At 36.2% G+C, this 19,439-nt stretch overlaps 1 protein-coding gene across 13 annotated transcripts in view; it reads left to right on the forward strand.

Annotated features, from left to right (window-relative positions):
- Positions 1-19,439, forward strand: part of QKI (QKI, KH domain containing RNA binding) — a 158,320-nt gene that overhangs the window by 20,418 nt on the left and 118,463 nt on the right. For all 13 annotated transcript variants that reach the window (XR_012659702.1, XR_012659703.1, XR_012659704.1 and 10 more), the window contains exon 2: positions 16,848-16,990. Coding sequence is in view for 10 of the 13 variants with exons in the window: in XM_075088057.1 (XP_074944158.1) it covers positions 16,848-16,990 (143 nt within the window). In the remaining 3 variants the exon portion in view is untranslated. The remainder of the gene's footprint in view (positions 1-16,847; positions 16,991-19,439) is intronic.

The raw sequence follows: 19,439 nt of genomic DNA on the forward strand, positions 1-19,439 counted from the left end.
GTTTGAACTACACAGTGATAGTTTGCAGTTCACTATTAATTTAGTGACTTTTTTTAAATTTTGAAAGGAAGCATGACAGTTGATACCAGTAATGCTGCTGCCTTTCAAAGCTAAAAAAAACCCCAAACCATCCAAGATCTTTTAATTCAATACTCATCAAATTAATGAGGGAGACTACTAGAATTCACTCATGTAAGCTTTTCCTGGAAAGCTGAAATGTATTCAACATGCATCCAGGCTCTTTTGAATGGTAATTATAACTAGTGCTACTGGTTATATTTCTAGTTCCTCGCTACACTGTATGGAGCTTTATAAACTTTCCCTGGAGTGCTTGTGGGTACTTTCAAGAACTCTTCATGGTGTGATAGTCTGGTTCAATTTTCTATAAGAAAATTATGTTGAAATGACTTTTTAAAGTGTCAGTGATGGATAGAGGACCCAAAAAAGCTCTCCCGTGCTCTTTTGTTCTGTGGTGTTTTTCTGTTTGTTTGGTGGTTGGTCTCCCCCTCCCACCCCCCCGCCCAACACAATGTACTTGAAAGCAGTCAAACTCTTGTCAGATGCTCTGCAGGTCTAGTGGCAGGAGGGGATTGACTGTTTGCCTCTGCTTTTTTTTCTTTATCCTTCAAAGATTATTTCAAAAGAGAATTGTTTCCCCCTGCAACCATTATGTGGGAACAGGTGGGTGAAAGAGAAGAGTTAGAGGGAGACAGACAGAGGCTAGTAGAAAAAGTAAGCCTGAAAGGCTTTTTCAGGTTTCGGCTACTTTTGTACTCAGAGCTTATAAAAACAAGTCTTGAATGTTAAATGGAGGAAGAAAATGAAACTTTCCTACTCCCATTCGACATAGTAGGTGTTAAAATTTTTATTGCTTCTGGTAATGTAGTCGCAGCTGTATGCCGTTAGTAGTTATGCATGGCAGTGATTTAATGAGCAATGGTTCATCTGCTCAAGCAGAATATAGTTCTGGGCAATTAACGTTGGAGGCAGTAGTGTAAGCTGGTGTGTAGCTGAGGCCTCGTCTCGGTTCCATTTTGATAACCTGTATTTAAAGTTGAACTACATCTTAGCATAGTGTGGGGGCAGTGGTTTGCTTAATTGGGGTGGGGGGTTGGGGAATGTTTGTTGTGGGTTTTTGTTTTTGTGTTGTGTGTGTGTGTGTGTGTGTCTGCTTAAGATGTGTAAGACAAATCATGAAACAAAATCCAGATAGTGACTTTAGGGGCAGACTAGGAAATGTGATGTTATCTTTCACTGTAGTATCTGGAACCAAACACTGTCACGCTGAAAAGCAATATACTGTTAGTATGATACCGGTAATGCTAGTATTTGTAGTGCATAAATTGAAATCGTACTTCAGTCATCCAGAATATGGGTGTGTTTCTGAAGAATTTCGTAACTTAAAGTTGCAGACATGACCTCTGGAATGTGCTGTGCTGTCATATATCTTTTAAGTAGTTCGGATACAACTTATGATTAGGATCGCATTATATATCCTATTAAATGACCTTGTGTTGTAGGTAACTTTGCAGAATTACCTCAAACTTCTCATGCCAAGTGTGTGGTTTAGGCTGAACTATACTGAAAGCTTCAATTAAAACAGTGAAAAATTTTTCAAGAATGAACAAAGGGGAAAAAGTCTTAGTATTTTAAAACAAAAAATACAGTTAAAATACATCTTAAACTTTTCTCCAAGAGGTTGCTAAAGTGAGTGTTCTATCTTTGTCTAGTAAACTTTGTCTAGTAAACTAGACAAAGTGAACTTTGTCTAGCAGTCTGCCTAGATTCAAAGGAGATAGATAGCACACTTGCATTTCCACACTTAAATGTCCAGAAAGACTACCCTGCTGAGTATGTGCTGTACCTCCATCCAGTTTCTCTTAGTGAGCTATGTTATCATGGTTAGGTATGCTTTACTCCAACCTGAGAAGGCCATGTAATTGCAGCTGTCCATTTTTGTGGATCTGGGGAATGGACTTGAGAAAACAGACTCACTTCTCTGTGTTGTGAGCAATTGTTTTGCTTTCTTCTGAAATTTCATATTTTAAGAAGGAATTTTTTGTTAATGGTCAGGATGATGCTGTGTTTGGACAAAAAAAAATATGGTGATGTCGCCATCCTTCATGGTTTGTGAACTGTTCAGAGGTATAAGGGAATGGTATAAGGTGGTAACTAGAAGTGACTGAAGAACTGAAGGAATGAAGGTAAAAAATGGGATGTGAGTATGGAGAAAAGACAATTTGGGAGAGGAGACAGTTTGGGATGAGGCAGTCAGGCAAAAGTGTATGTCTGCTAGATGAAACTGTTTTCCAGAGCCTGGAGTAAACCCAAAGTTTTGGAGTCTTGCTGTGTCTTTGCTGTCAGGAAGTACCTGTGCAACCTAGAGGCAAATTGTCTCATTACTCCTCTGCTGCTGGACAGTATCATCTTCTGCTGTCAGTTAATGCCCTATTTTATGTGTCAGAGGTCTTTGAATGTAAAAATGCCAGCTTAGCTGACTGCTTGAATTTAGTGAGTTGCCAGATATAAGTACAATTGTTTTGTGGCAGTAAAACCAATCCAATCCACTTTACTTTTTTTTTTCTTCCCCCCTTGCAAAGGAGTGAGGACCAGACCTGTCTCTGTGAAATGTGCAGTATCCAACTGTCTTGCTACTGGATTTGAGTGACTATCACAGGGGACTTGTAGAGTAATGATGAGCTTATTAAGGAGACATGGGCTAAGTAAGGAAGAGGAAAAAATGATCATACTTTTGCTTCATGAATGATAGTCATAATTACCTGAAAACTTGTCAATTATCTTAAATACATGGCTTAACACAGCTGTGGTTTTGTTATGGTATATATGTATATTGTGCTGGAGTTTGCTATCTCAAAGTTAAACTCCCTGTAAAAAACAAAATAAAATCCACCAAACAACAAAAAATGATCTATGTGGAGATTTGTTTCATAAAGGGTCTGAATGCTTATTAAACAGACTCTTGTGCTCTCAAGTGAATCATAAACTCATGGTTCCTTTTTTTGGTAAAGTACACCAAAGCATGCTGTAAGTGTATTTAGTTTTCAACTTAGAAGTTAAAACATATGCACTGTTTTAACAAATACTCAAGCTTGGGATACAGATTCTGGAATTGATTGTCTCGAGTGTCTCTTAGGGGGGTGAAAATCACATTTGCAAGCATTCTCTTTGATTTCTTCATGGTGTTTCCTGAGATTGTTCATAAAGTTCTACTTCCCATAAAAGTGTGATTCCTTCACATTTTTTAGAAAATACCTCTTGGTGTTGAACAAGAGAATATTAACTTAAAGGCATAAGTTATAGACCAAGGCAGTGCATATTTATTTACGTGGAAAGAAGCATTGTGCTTATTCTTGAAGGTGCTATCTTATTGATGCATTGTCTCAAGGTGAGGCCTAAATGTCTGGTAATAGTAATAATTATTGTTACTGATTAGTAGTAATAATTGTGGATTAGAGATCTGAAGAATTATTTCAATTAATAATGGCATTTTTGCTATGTGTTGGAGTCAAGGGTATATGAGAATATTGTCATAGTTCCCAGGATAGTTACATGATGCAATTCTAAAAAAGATAGTAGTGATTTATCGAGAAATACTAACCTCTTCCTGTTCCTGAAGAGAGTGCAACGGATGTCTTTTGAGGAAAGGCTGAGGTTTTGGCTTATTAGGATTTAGGTGATTATTGTTGTGACAGCCTAAATAACCATGCCACTTGGAATCTCGTGGCAAAGTGCCTAAATTACCTTGATATACCTTTATGAAGGTATCTTCAAGGTAGTTTTGACTTGTTCTGACCAAAATACTCTGAGGGCAGTTCTGACTATGGCTACCTCAACGGTCAAGGCAGAGGTGCCTAATGGGGGCCTGATGTTACATGCAAATCAAGTGTGTGTGTAAAATGGAAAAGGATGGTTGGAAAGCCCAGCCTAGTCTATTTTATTCTGATTACTTATAGAAGTAAGAGTAGTATCGCTAACCAAATATTTACTACTGTTTACCAAGTAGGCAGGCCATCTACAGCCTCGTTATTATTAGTGAAAGCTCTGTTATGGTTGAAGGGAGTGAGCACCGTTCTGTGACTTTTGAAGTACGAATCCACCTAATAGAGCAGATAACACTGGTTTTGGGGAAGTGAGTATCTGTTTATTGTGTAAAGGATCAAAAAATTTGTGGATCTGCCTATACCTCTGATAGCCAATGGGATTTTGTCATAGTATATAAATACTCTTAATGGAGGAGGTTTACTTTTTCTTGAAGGAAATGAAACTTTGAAAGATGGGCAAGTATGTTTTTAACATACACAACTGCAAATTAGATTGAACAACCCATTCACTGTGAAATAACAATAAATAAAATAGGGCAAATAACAGCTAGTACCTTTCATTGCAGTAAAAGAAACCTAAGCAGCAATGTTCCTGTTCCTCACTCTGCGAGGCTGATGCTTTAGTGGTAGTTGATTCTCTTCATTGAAGTTTTGCTGGCTGTGCATGTTTAGAAAAAGTTAGTTGCCTTGCTGATTTCCTGCCTGCTGGTAATGTGCCGAGTCAGATGGCTGAACTAATGCATGGTACAAAAGGATGGATAACAGTAAGATTAGTATACTAATATGTCTCTTCAGCTTAACTTATGTTCAAGTCTGGAAAAATACTCAGGTTTAGTAAAATGACAATTATAAATAGCCTATTTCTTTTTTTAACCTTGAAGTTAGGCCTCAGTTGTGTAAGATTTAGTTTAATTGTTGCCAGGTTGCAGTTCCCTGGAGAACTGTGTTTACATAGGTATATTTATCTTTTAGAAGATTATTCAGGTGTATGTATTTGCAGTGAATTCAAGCACACTGTTTTGTGTTTTTGGTTTTTTTTTTTTCCTCCAGGTTGATGAAAAATGAGCAGCTTTCCAAAGCTGACTGGTTATCTTAATCACTTCAATGTGAAATTGCAGTTGTTTAACGGTTGTAATAGAGGAACTCAGTGACAGTTTTTAAGTAGTGCTATTTTCTGTATGTACTACCTAGCATAAATAAAGCAATTTTTTAATCCTTTCACCCCTTGGTTAAAGTATTTAATGATGTTACTAAAATTTTTACTTGTATTTCTCATACAAGCACAGTGACAGAAATTTATATATAACAAATTACAATTTGCAGTAAGGTAAAACTGTACTTATTAGCATATATAGTGCTCTTAATGGATTCTTAAGACTGGTCCTTGAAATAAAAAACTTATCTTACTGTACATTTAAGTGTGGGTCGTACAGCAGTTTTATCAAACATCTGCATTCCAAATTATCATCTTCTTGGTGTGTGACCTGTCTAATTTGTTGTAATTTGAGGACTATCTTGGTAAGAAATTCCTATCCCAAGCTATGTATCATGTGTTATCTGAAAACAGATCATGTTTTGATTTAACAATTTGGTTTTCCTCACCAAAATCATAATTCAGTTCAGAATTTTTTTTTTTACTGTTACACACACATGTTGCCAGTTAAAATCTGTTTAATTTTACAGCACGTGTTGCCCTGCCAACTCTTACACTGCCAACTTCCACCAGAATATTGATAATGAGCAAACCTCTCATGGGTTTTTTGGGTCTCCCCGTTCCTCCCCCCAAACCAGGCTCTTTACTTTTTCCTGTGAGTGGCTATCCATTTTCACATGATTCAAATATCCTTTCATATCTTGTGTTTTTTCTGAATGAGGATGACCAAAACTGTATACACTGTTTTAACAAAGTTTTTAATGCAGTTCTTCCATTGTTTATTGAAAATAAAATACAGAGCTACATCAGTTCAGATATTTGCTCTTCCTGCTGTCACTGCTTGGTCCCTCCTGGTCAGTGTGTGATTGATAACGGGTTTTGCATCCTGTCAGTGTCAAACGGAACATTCTTCATTGGGGGTAGGGGGAACTTCCTAGTTTTGCAGCATTAACAATTCAGAGTGAGATTCCACTTCCACTAATTAATTTTTAGAGATTATTCAGTTCACCCCTTATGAGATTTTTCTATCACCTTTGGTCAACCTCCTTTTAATTAGTTCTACTTTAAGCACAGCTATTGTCACTTTGAGCTTATACCTTGAAGAGCTTTCTAGGAATTACCATTTCTTCAGTTAAATTCCATGCATGGGAAACTCAACTTAGCACTGCTCTGTTTTTGTAAGCACTCTCATAGTTATTGTGTTAGCCTAGCATAGCCTAAGTTTAGTAAAATTATAGTATGCTTTACAGACTTCGACACTGGTATTTGGAGTTCTTAATTTCTGAAATTTGGCTTAATAATACAAATGGACTAATGTGTCTGGCTGGAATATTGATTCTTGAACCAAATTTTGGAGCCTTTTCCTGCATGCGTACATGTTTGGTTATTGTACTTCCAACTTAAGAGTTTCCAGTTTTTCTCTTTCCAACATTCATCTTTGACCTCTTCTGTTCAGCTGATTTTGTTAACAAGTTCCATTACTTCATCAAAGTCACCTGTTCTGACATCTAAGCTTAAATAAAACTTGTTGTTCATTTGTTCAAGGTTTATAACTTGATTTGATGGCCTTCTCCTTTGAAGTCTTCTCTGCTTACTAAAGCCAAATCTAAAACAACTTTGAATGTTGGTTCAAAGTAATGGGATAAATCTATCAGTTTATCACATGCAGGAATATCTGACTCCTGCTATATTAAGAATTGATGTCTGTGCTAATTAATCTTTTATATTTATTAAGTTACAAAGCTATGTTGGACATGTATAATCTTGTAACACAGATGGGTAATACTTGACTTAGGGCTGTAGTTTGGTCAGCTGTGTTATCAAATTTCTTAAGGTGCAGTGTTGCTTATATATTTGGTTAAGTAGAGATTTTGTTTATATACTGCCTAACTCCGGGAAGTCTTCCAATACTTAAAAGTTAGTTCGAAGTTGCACAGTGCATCTTGATAATGTCTTTAATGCAAGAGCAGTGCAATAGTTAATGTATTTAATGTGGCAGATGACTAACTTGTCAATGTCAGTGTTGGTACTTGTCAACCAAAAAGTGTTACTTTCTTATGGGCTTGTGAATAAAATGCTGACAGAGCCAGGGTAGGGCAGTGTGTAAAACACTGTGTGCTAAGGAGCAGTGTGTTTAAAAGTGGGATTTTATTACTGGTGTACATGATCAGTTAAAAAAAAGTAAATTGGGAATAAGAGGAACTAGTCAGTCTTATTCAAATGGTTAGATTCCAGTTGAAGTGATGAAAGCTGTCCGGTCAGCCTCTTTTGAAATAGTACTTCATATATGTAGAGACATTGCTTTTACAATACTGGAATACCTTTGTTTTGATATGCTAGCAGGTTAGAATTAGAGAGGTTCATTTTATAACTAAGTCATTTACTTATCATTAGATGTGTTTGCTTTCTCAGTTTTTGGTTTTTCATATCTCCCAGTACTAGGCAAGTTCCTTGGTTGATAAGCAGTGATCAGTTTAGTGTGTGGGTGGTTTTTTTTCTCTCTTAAGATGCCACTGGTACAAAAACTTAGTACCAAAATCCAAGTTTTTGAGTATAAAGTATCTTCATCAGCATCTCAATAGCAGTTTAGTGTATTTTTTGAGCAAGAGTTCATAATGTTAATTCTTCATGACTAATCAGCTAATGCTGATTGTTTATTTTTTTCCCCCTGTAACTCACTGACTAGCTATGTATGTGTGGTCCAGATAACTAGCTTTTTTTAATGTATCGGGTGATCACTGTGTGCCTACACTATAGAAGAGTCAATTTTATGATAAGGAAAAGGCTGATATAAAGGTATATGAAAACCTGACAGAGGACGCAGGATATTGATCTTCACTTTCCAAAAATACCTGAAATACCTTTTACTAGCTACAAAGTTTTGTTCCCTCAGATTACCTTTGTATGTGGAAGATGTGGGAAATTTACTTTGGCCCTAAAACAGTAAAATAGGGAGAAGACTGCCATGACATTACTGTTCCAGTGAATAGTTAGTTAATTCTGGGTTACCCTAGAAATGAAAAAAATAAAGCATTCCCTCACTCTTTTCATACAAAAGACAGAGTGCAGTAACCAATGGAATGTTTTCTTGTAACTGCTAAGTCTGTGGAGGATGGTGTGGGTGGTTTCCAAAGGACTGAGAAAATAACCTGCATGTCCTTGATGTTAGTCTTTGTAAATGGTGAGTGTTAAGATGCACCATGGAAAGCAGGAAGGAATCTAATGGTGCTGATATTTAGTTCTTTCAAGTAGGTGTTTTTTTTTAAGTAGTTTTAACTATTTGATTTCCTCTCAGCTCCAAGAATAAACAGAAATTTAGGTAACTCCATCAGAATTTTAATTCTCCACTAAACTTAAAAATGGATTATTTTGGAGGGTCTCAACCAGGAATTTGTTCCAATTTGTTTTGTTTTAAAGGTTGTAAAATAGCATCTTGCCTTTTACTTCAGGCACTCCTTGCACATACTGGCAGAATAGCGTAGGGTATGGGATTTCTTTGCTGATACTGAGGGGATTACAATGTGATTTAGGCTTTGTTTTCTGAAGTGTTCAGTGTACTTCTTGAGAGAATGTCCTTCTGGCTTTAACTGGAGAGCTTCCCATTACATAACTTCATAGTTGTTCAACATAAATACATTTTCTTCATATGCTGAAGACACCTGTAGAAATTGAACAGCTACTGACTCTGTTGTGAATGGATGGATTTAAATGTACGCAGTGTGGAATAGTGTCTGGGTAGAGGTCTGTTGCAGACCAGTTGATCTCCATTGTTCACAGAGAGCAATTTCAAAAACAGAGTAAACTGACATAAAAGATTTTGTTTAAAAAATACACACCTGAGGAACTAAAACCATGGAAGTTCTGTCTGTTTGGGCTGATACTGTTAAGCTGATGTTTTTAGATAGCTGTGAGCAACGTTGTTTAAATCTCAGAATGGATGGCTCCATCTTTCTGATCTTTATTAGTAATTCATACAGAATTGTGTTACTGCTGATTCTCCTGCATCGAAGATATCCAAGTTGTTTATTATTATGGTTAGCTGCCAAACATTTGATTCATGATACCAGGTATGGAAAAAAACCCACCAACCAACCAAAAACCTCGAATAGATTTAGGAGCCTGATGTATGCATAACTGTGCTACTTAGTTACAAGGATTTGGAGGCAACTTGCTCTTAAAGGGAGCTAGAGTAGGAGGTTCTTGAAAGTGTTATAATTAAGCCTGATTTGAACTTGAGCTGCCAAATCTGCTGCAGCAGGCATGCTGTACTGATGGAGTTTACTAGTGGAAACTGTTTTGAAGAGTTTGATGCTGTTAATCTAACGCATGTTGTAAGGAGGTTATGTAACAAGCAGAACAGTGTATGTTCATTTACTTTACTTACTGTGTAAGCTTGATCTAATGCTGAGACTTAGGAGGTGAATATTCTGCATTAATTTTCCTGATTCTTTTTTAATGTTGACTTTTAAAACGCTTAATTTTCCTTGACTCTTAAGAGTTGTTGTACTGTTTTCTGTCTATCAGCTAATAACTCGCCTCAAGAACCTTTGTAAAACAAAGATAGTCATTTGGATGTGGATGGGTAGACTGTGTCAGCTGCTAGATGATGTTAGTTGAAGATACCAAGTAGACCGCTGAAAGGCTTGTTCAGCTATCCTTATAGGAACTCCTAAACTGGTTTTTATGCTAAAGATTTTTAGGGTTTTTTGGCATGTAGTACTGGTGTATAAGGAGACACAGGACTTAATCTCAAACGTGCAGCTTTTTGAGTTTACCAAGAAAATGAGGAGACTGTACTTAATCTTCTTTATTATTTTCTTAAGTGCATGCAGATTGCCACTGTCAGATGGAATGCAGGGTTGATAGACTTTTGATCAGACCTGTTCTGGCTGTTCTGACATACCATCGTATTAAATAACATAAATGCAAGTTTTAGTAAGTGGAAACAAATGCATGACTGTTTTAAATTTGCCAGTTAATTATGTCAGAGTTCAGTGTCATGCTCTAAACCAAAACTGCTGACGTATGAAAATTTGTCAGAAGTGGACTGTCTGTTCTATTAGCTTTGATGCTTAATCATGTTTGTCTAAATTTTTTTTTACTCCCTATTGGTTTCTGAAGGAAAGATGATAGCAATCTTGTTTGCCTGATGCTCAGGCATTTCACTGATTAATAGCAGGGCGTGGGTAGAGTAAGTGCTTGCCAATGTTTGCGTTTGTACATTGATGATGCACGAGGGGAACAGGTCCATGTGGCACAATTTTAAAAATTACTTGTTTTTTTGCTAGCATTGCTATTTCTGCTGCATCAGCAGTAGTAGAAAACAGCACTGGTGTTAGCAGTGAAGACGGCTAAAATTGTGATGAATAAAACCAACTATTTCTTTGCCAAGTAAGCATACTAAAGCTGCTAGATTAGAAAACACATGAGTTGCAATGTTCCACCAATAATAAAGCACTTAAAAGCTTTCTGTTGACATTTATACAAAGAGAACAGATGAGTGTGCTTTATTTGGTTTTGAAGTCAGTTTGATGCAAACCTTACAACTGCCCACAACAGAAGGAGTTTTGCAGGCTGTTCTTGCAAAAAGAAATGACTGAATTTTGATACTGAGAGTGCTGACAAATTGCTGAAAGCGCTACCCACTTATCATTGGACTGACAGTTTAATCATTGAAAGTGTACTGCTAGATTGGGCTCAGAGGAACAAAGGAGAGGAAACTAGAGTTTTTCCAAGGCATTAAAACATGAATTGAAATTTGAAATGCAAACACTTTTTTTTCTTTTGTGACACTGCTGCATGACTTGTATGCCATATTCTCAGTGGTGGTGTCCAGAACTTAAATTCTTTTTACTTTCTTCTGAAAGTGCTGATTGATTTATGGAGCAATGTCAAGTTATTTTAGTTTTAATTTTTTATAATAAAGGTTGTATTTAAATTTCTATGTGCTGTGTCAACAAGCTGCTTTTTGAGCAGGAGGTGAACATCAGCACACTGCTAATCTTGTAGTTTGAGCATGTGATCTGTGTTAGCCTTCAAAATGCTTTCAAGAGAGTTAATCCATCTGCCTTTAGAGACTTTTCAATAAGATGAGAATATAATAGTTATATACTTCCTCTGCCTTTTTCTCTCCATTCTTAGTTATATTGTAAAAGCACCTGAAAATGTTATTGGATGCTGTTTGAAGAAAACACTGTGTATTATATAAAATTAACTGGTATGTAGTTGAAGTTGTCTAATTGATGGGTAGTGCTTTAATGGAGCATGGAATGGATTGTCTGCTTGGATAAACCCTGGATCCATATTCAGTAGGTTTGGATCCTCCGAAGTGTTAATTGTATGTCTGTATGTGACAAAGTTTGTAACCTTTGTTTACTAGTTTGGGGACCCATCTGATGGCAAAAGAATTGGAAAAAATGTATTTTGTTGCTTAAATGTACCTTTTAAATTCCTAAATTAAAGATCCAGCAGCAGTTTTGTGCAATAAAAATGTTTTATAAAAATATTAACTTTTTGAAGTAATTTTGTGTGTCACGTTAAAAAGAAAACTTCTTGGTAGTAAAGAAGAAGGGACTTGAATTGGTTGTTCTCCCTGCCTGCCCCCTCAGCTTAACACATGCTGTTTGAGTGGACTTACTAAAGTTGTCTCTGATAGATAGTTATCAGAATTTTTTACTTTTCACAAAAAATTATTGGGGAAATACTGAAGGCATTATTTATGATTGGTTTTAGTGCCATAGTCTGTAAGAAACAAATTTATTATGATAATTAACTTTTCCTGTCAAAATACATAAAATCTTTTACATACAGTATAACTTTGTCATTGATATTTTTGGCATAACTTGATTTATGTGAGAAAGTAGAAAACTGAAATTGAATGTTCTGTGCATCAGAGATCCTAGTACCATGTAGATTTTTAGCTATATGAGCATTACTGTTTTTTCTCACCATAAGTCTTAAAAATTTAAGTTCAAAAAACTTACAAGCAACTTTTTCCATATGGAAACTAGCTGTGATTGAGAATCTTTGAGTGTGGTGCTTTGCTTCCTGAAGGAAGCATGCTGACTGGTACTGTGAGATGGTTAGTGTTTTGATTTATTGTCAGTCTCTTGCTGATTGTGGCTATTGGTTTGTTCCACGCCTATTTGCTGTGTATTGTAAAAATCAAGAATGATAAGTGGCTTTTCTGTGACAGTAAACACTTAATTCTTTAAACTGAAGAACGTAAATTATTCAAATTCTTAGTTCTAGTTTAAACTGCAACGAGGAATGCAGCATCCAATTCTGCTCTCCTTCCAAAAGATAAAGCTTTATAATTTAGAAGTGTTCATGATGAGAAATCCTAAAGCTGTGGGCACTGGGGACGAGGGTGGTTTGCAACTCAAAGTGATAGGAGAGAAAGAATTTGAACCCTTTCAGTGATTTCCTACCTTGAATGTGCTTGCTGAGTGGCTCGTGTAAACCCATTTTGCATTGCAATCCAGCAGTCTTTTACTTCCTCTGAGGGAATGATAATTGACAGCTGAAAAGCAGTAACTTCTTGGTGGTTTTTAATGTGATGGCAAACATTCATCTGAACACAGTCCTTCATGTGCTCAAGAGGGAAGAACACTTTATTGTTAAATGTCACGAAGAAATCAAAGTACATCTCTGTAGGCATATGTAGGCCATGTAAACAGTGTGTCCTGCTTCAGATCATATCTTAGAAAGGTGTTAGAGATAGCATTTTTCAATCTGTAGGTGAAGAAAACAGACATTACTTGCATAGTTTCCAGGGACAGAAGAAGAAAAATTTTCTCCTGGACCAGAATGCATGTCATTGTCACCACAGGTGACTATGTCATGCCATATTAAGGTGGAACAACATAATTATATTGAAACCAGTTTGTCTTTTTTTGAGTCTGTTTCTCCACTGCCCTGCTGTGAGCAAGGCGAATTTGTCATTTACTGCTAAACTTATTACAATGTACGGACCAGAGTGTTGTTAAAGGTGAATAATATGGATTTTGAAGCTCGTTGTGTGAGTTTTGCTTCTACCTACAGTAGAGATGGGCATTTATATCTTTGCAAAGGAAGGCATATTACTGCATTTGCACAGGTCACAGGTTTTAGATGTATGGTGAAGCTGCTGTATGATTTTTTTAGTCATATATGCTATTATAATTATCTCTTGTACCAACTCTCTTTTAAATCCCTGGAGTGTTATACAACATAATTACCACTGTGGTGTTAAGACAGAGGTAAAATAGTACTACAAAAGTACAGTAAAACTGTATTTAGATGTTGGCTTTGAAAGTAAAGCTTTCCTTCGTTTTAAATCAGTTGGCTTCCTGTGAGATATCATGGTGGAAAAATTTGTAAAGAACTGTAAATGAGGAGGAGATAAAGCCTTGCAGATAAACTTGGGAAGTGTGATTTCATGAGAGACATGCCAAAGAAGCTTTTGGGAAGGGCAGACTAGATATCTGCTTGGTAGTGTGTAAGAAGTGATGTGAAATAAATCTAAGTAGAAGGCTGTTTAGTTAAGTTCTACTCCTGCCCTCAGGTTTTGAAGTATTTTTAAGAATTTCAGAGCAGAATAAAACAGGTAACTTGGTAGAGGTGAAAGGAGAGTGGAGCTTTTAGCTTTTCTAATGTGCTGCTGGTGAGGCTGTTAATCTACTGCACATCTGAGACTCTTGAAGGAGGTGCTGGAAATACAGTAGCAGATAGTTCTATAGGTATGCATAACTGCTTAAAGTGAATGGCAAAGTTGCAAGATAATCAAGAGAACAGAAGCTTGAACTTGGTTTAATGGAGATGATAAAAGGAAAGATTATGTGATCAAAATTCAGTATTTTTATATGGACTTTTGTTAATCCACGAGAGGTGTGATTAAACAAGAGGCAGGTATCTGTGAAGCTGCTGTGTAGTCATAAAATAAGACGAAAAATCTTGATGTGTAGAAAAAAACATTCAGCAGAATCTGGAAAGACCCAGGATGCATAATGAGCAGATAAATAACTTTAAGAATTGTGTATGTGGGAGAATGCTTGTGGTCGGCTGTTCTAACAAGTTGGGAGGGAAGATAGGGTGTGCTCTATCCATAGTTGGAAGTGAGAGAGAATGGGTGAACTGGAGATTTGGTCTAATTATGTTATCATGTAAGCAGTAGTCCTTTAGTTCTGCCAAATACAAGATAAGTGAAAAGAGAGGCTCCTATATAGTGTATTGTACAGAACAGGAGTTTGGAAACCTGATCAGCAGTTAAAGAAAAACTGGGAATTCATGCTTGTTATTTCACCTGTTGATTCTGAGTATTTCTTCTGAGGTCTTAGGGGAAGTATTTAAGGCAAGAGAGAAGATGAAATGCCGAGAGGCAGAAGAAACAGTAGCACTTGAAGAGCCGATGATAACTCTGAGTTGATGTAGCTGACTATCCCTGTCCTGATGATTGTCAGTGGTACCAATAGCTTGAATGTAGAGAGAGAAGATAAAAACCTACATATGCAAAGAAAACTAAATTTTACATGTCTGGTCCTGTAGCAGAGTAGAAAATCCTGAGTTGTTGGATGTCCTCATTTTATATAATGTTTGAGGCATGATCAATGGCTTAGGTTTCACACAACCCAGAATTCAGTGGTAGTCCTCAAGTCGACTTATCATACCCTCTGTGTGTGTTCTGAATGTTTGGCTCTACAGCGTCACAAATGAGATGTATGAGTATTGGCAAGGGAAAGATTAAAATGAGTCTGTTTTCTCTCCTGTGAAAATTAGGCTATCTAGCGATTATATTCTACATGATAGATACAATTTAAAATTAAATTTTCAGTGCAACTACTCTGTAGCTGACAAATATAAATAAAAATGACCATGTTGCTACTTATGCTTCAGTACTTCATCAGACTGCCTAGTTTGTGCCAGTGTAGTGTAAGTTAATGGAAAATCTGAAGAGAATGAAAAGGAAACAAAGTCTGCCAAAAGATAACAATATTTGTTCGAAGAGATGTGCTAAAGAATTTCTATATATACTGAAGCCAGTGTAAATACTGCTTGTAGTTCTGAGGATTTTGTGCCTGTTGCCAAAATTGTCAGTGCAAAAGTAGCTGTGGATTTTCCCTTGAGCTATGACTATATGATGACAAAATTTGTGTTCTCCATTCCAAATAGGTGTTAACCACCAAATCATTCTATAGTATACAGGATTAAGTATATTGGTTTCCAGTGGAGAAACAATTTGTTTTTGAATATGCAAATAAGTTTGTTAAAACTAATTCAGGCTAACTGTTGAAAATGAGGTCTGCTGCGTTTCAGAGTTTCATAGTTTCTGATGCTCTCCCTCTTCCGTCTAGCTTTTCAAGTGGTGAAATCTCAGCTATGAATCATTTGCCAGAGAAGAAATTGATTATGAAACAGAGGTTATATTAATCTCGTCTGCTGCTAGGGTTTCAAGTAACTTCTTATTTCTGTGGCTTCCTGTGGTCAGATGAAAACATAAAATTTCTGTTTTCAGTTTCATTTTAATTATGAAGATTTTGAAAGCAGCTGTAACAATTCTAAGTAAAAGACTAGAATTATATATATTTTTTTTCCCCTTACAGCCTGCACTATTGTAAGTCTTAATGCTTTGGAAGCAATGCCTGTTTAAATGTTAGTTTTCCGTTTGGAACTTGGTTACTACATTCATTTTAAGTAATTTTGTTTTAGTGATATGGGAATAAACACATTGAGAAAGTTTTATACTAGTTGGGATTCTGTAAGTTAGAAAATGTGGGGGTTTTTCTTGGTATAGCAGCAATTTACATATTTTGCTCTTCCTAGCAAGGTTGGACTAGATGATCTCTGAGGTCCCTTCGAATGTGTGATTCTGTGAAATATCAGTTTAACAGTTCTAGAAATGAAATATAAGCTCTCGTTAACTATGTTTTTTGGTTAAATAAGAGAAAGCTTTGTGTCCATTCTCAGATTGCTACAGTTTTGTGAAACAAACCTGGATTTGAAGCAAATTATGCATTTTTAACTACCTTGTTTATAACTACTCAACTACATCTTGCAAGTAAATACACCAAGGTGTTGGTAATACAGGTATAGTTGGTAGAAACAGTACTTAAGTCAACTTGTGACGTTCCCTGGTGCTGTTGGAGTTTTTCATTACTTTGCAATGTAGTAGTAGGACTTTTGTGGTGTACATAGAGGTTGCTCAGGTCTCCGATACCGTTTCTGTCTTAATTTTTTTTAATTATTATCTTACTGGGGGTAGTCAGTAACACAAAATCTACTAGTTTCTTGTCACACTGTACGCAGTACAGTGTACTGAGTAACTGTACCCTTGAGTTATCAGATTTCTCACTGCTGAAAGGTGGGCCATTTCATTTCCAAATGCTATAATTCATCTCGTAACTAGCAGATAGTACTGTATAGATATATTTTTGTATTTTTTGTTAGGTACAGATGTGTAATCTTTTTGCTTTCTAGATGCTTTATTATAAACAATGTAAAAGAACTGTGTTTATATACACATTTTAAATAATGTGAACAATCTTGTAAGTGTTCTAGGGAGCTGCATATAATTCTTCAATAGCAGAATTCCGTGTACAGGATGAGTAGGTAGCAGATTTACAGACAGACATGAAGAAAACATTTCAGATGGGTGCTGCAATTAAAAGAAAACAAAACAAACAAAAAAACCACCCAAATACATAAATGAGAATATAAAACCAGAGTAGATTTTTCTTTTAAATTACCGTGATGCTCATGAAGAGAGAAAGAAAATGGCATTAATTTGGGAAAGATTAGAAAAAGACTGTCTTGCTAGTTTATAACCTGTTACTGTATTTAATACCTAATATACGTTTTTTTTTTTCCCCCCACAGAAATTAGCAGAGTACGGAAAGACATGTATAACGACACGTTAAATGGTAGTACGGAGAAGAGAAGTGCAGAATTACCAGATGCTGTGGGACCTATTGTACAGTTACAAGAGAAACTATATGTGCCTGTAAAAGAATATCCAGATGTAAGTATATCCTTTTAGTCCCTAAAGTATTTTTTCATCCTCATGGTTGTCTTAAAATGTGAGTTTCATGTAATGCTACCGTTGGATCACTGAATTGCTTTTGACAAGGTACTTCCTAGGGAAGCAGTGTATGTTCTGCTTGGTGTCTTGATTTCTAGTGAGTGAAAGAAGGTTGTGTTAAATACCAAACTAGTATGGATTATAAAGCTGTAGATCTAAGATCTGTATTGTCTTGTTCATTCAGTACTGTCAGTCCTAAGACACTTGTGTGGTGAGATTTATGAGGGAAGTAGTTTTTGGGTCAGTGTTTTTTCCTCTTAGTATATCTTTCAAAGTGAGTTGGAGAATCCTTAGAGACCCTTTAGAGACCTTCTAGAGACTGTACTTAATTACCGTTTGTCCCATACCGATGTAACTAGTTCCATTTCATATAGAAGTGTCTTTATCTTGGGGTTGGTTCTTCCCCCCCCCACAAGGTTTCTTGCTTCCATGCCAATGTTATGTTCTCCATTGGTGTTCTGTTCTATTGTACACCTAACTTTTTGATGGAGAATGGTTTCATTTAACTAGAAGAACTATTTAGAACTCCTGTGGTCTGAATGGTTTCTTAAAATAACTCTGGAAAAATAGTCCTGTCAAAATCTACCCCAACCATTTTCGTTGATCAAGGATAAAATAAGAAGTTGTGTTATTCCTCCCTAATAGAATTCAGAGGTTCTGTTGCAGTGGAGAAGTGCAGGGTCCAAGCTGAGACATTTGCGCACTGAAGTGATATAAACTGTAAGGAAGTACAGAACAGCAAAAAGTGGAAGTAACGCTTGTGTACTTATGTGGATTTTCTTCATATCATTAATTAGATTAAGATCTCCAAATTGAGCTTTATTATTTTCATGCTGCTCAGACCATACAGGCCTCTAAATAAAACCTTATTGTGCCATACTGCATTAAGGAAATTAAGTGCAAGTCATTATTCAGAACAGAATATTTGGACAACTGTCTCTTCTCCCTTTTAAGTTTTCACAGAGTTGCTTTTGGGTTAAAATACCTGTACTGGGAAAAGTGTTGAAAGAATTTGCATTGGCAATAAGGACATCTCTCTCCCTTTCACTTCTGTTTTTCTTCCAAATTAAATATATGCATATATACGTATATGTACGTACATGCATATGCATACATAGTCCCACACCAAAACAAGTGATTCTTTTGAAACTCCTTGGAATTAGAGATTTTTGAGAGGAACCTTGCAATGCAATTGTCCTGTAAAGCGATGTAAGTAGCTCTGCATATATTAGAATTATATGGCTGGTTGGGTTTTTAAAACATAGCTTGGTTGTTGAAATCTTGGTTTTAGAACTCAACGGTGCATCCTTTGCATGAGTTGCCTTAGTTATTGGTTGTAGTTTTTACAGAGCTTGATGCTTGCTGTACCAGGATCATGAGACAAGACAAAGAAAAAGGGAGTGGATTTCCTATAACTATTATTAAACTTTTCTTCTAGAAATCAAGGGTGTAGTAACTTAGCTCTTTGCTGCCAGTTAATTATCAAATGTAGTGTAAATAATCAGGAAGGAATTTGTGTCTAGTTACAGTCAAAGCACTTGTGTAACTGGGTGTACGATTTCTCTAGCTACTGCTAGCTCTTAGTGTGCCTTCAGAAGAATGCCCTTGAAGTGGTCACTAATTTATTCAAATAAATTCTTATATTTTCAGAAGTTGGAAAGACTTGAGATTTGTATACATGTGACCTGGAATAAAAAGGTTGTTGGTTCATGTGAGATAATGTGCAGTGTTTGCTGGAATGTGTACAGGTTCTACCAGTGTGGTGGTACTTGGCAGTTCAAGCTTCGTTAGGGAGCCAAGCCCGGTGTTCTCTGTGTGCTCCTGTCTTTCTATATGGTGTCTGTATTTGCTCTTAGCTACTCTGAATGGGATCTGCACAGCCTCAGTAATTGGTTAAGCAATTAGAATATGCCACTGCATTTAAAAAAAAAAAAAAAAAGAGCTGTGGTTTTGTATGTAGGCCTTTTCTAAGATCTTTCCATAAGTTTTAAATTAAATACCCTGCTTTGCATTCAGGCTAGTACAGCACTGAGAAGGTCTGGAGTATAGTGATTCCAACTTGTCTTAAAAAAACCCTGTAAAATTCACTTGTAAAGAATAATTTCACCTGTAAAGATAATTTCATTGTAATCAGTGTTACGTTTAATCGTTATCAGATACAGAGAAGACATGCTGTGCAGACTATCAAAGTTTGTCAGATAAATGCAGTTACTTCTATCACCATCATTCTCTTCCAACTGACAATCTTTTATTCCTTACAAAGGCATAAAGATGGATAAACTTAAAGATCATTCAGAGAAGAGTGACCAGAAACCGTTTCTGATGTGAATTTAGTAATATTTTTAATAACAGAAATAAAAAAAACCCACAAAACTTTTATGATGTTCTA

This window comes from Phalacrocorax aristotelis, chromosome 3 (genome assembly GCF_949628215.1).
Source record: "Phalacrocorax aristotelis chromosome 3, bGulAri2.1, whole genome shotgun sequence".
Lineage (NCBI taxonomy): Eukaryota > Metazoa > Chordata > Aves > Suliformes > Phalacrocoracidae > Phalacrocorax > Phalacrocorax aristotelis.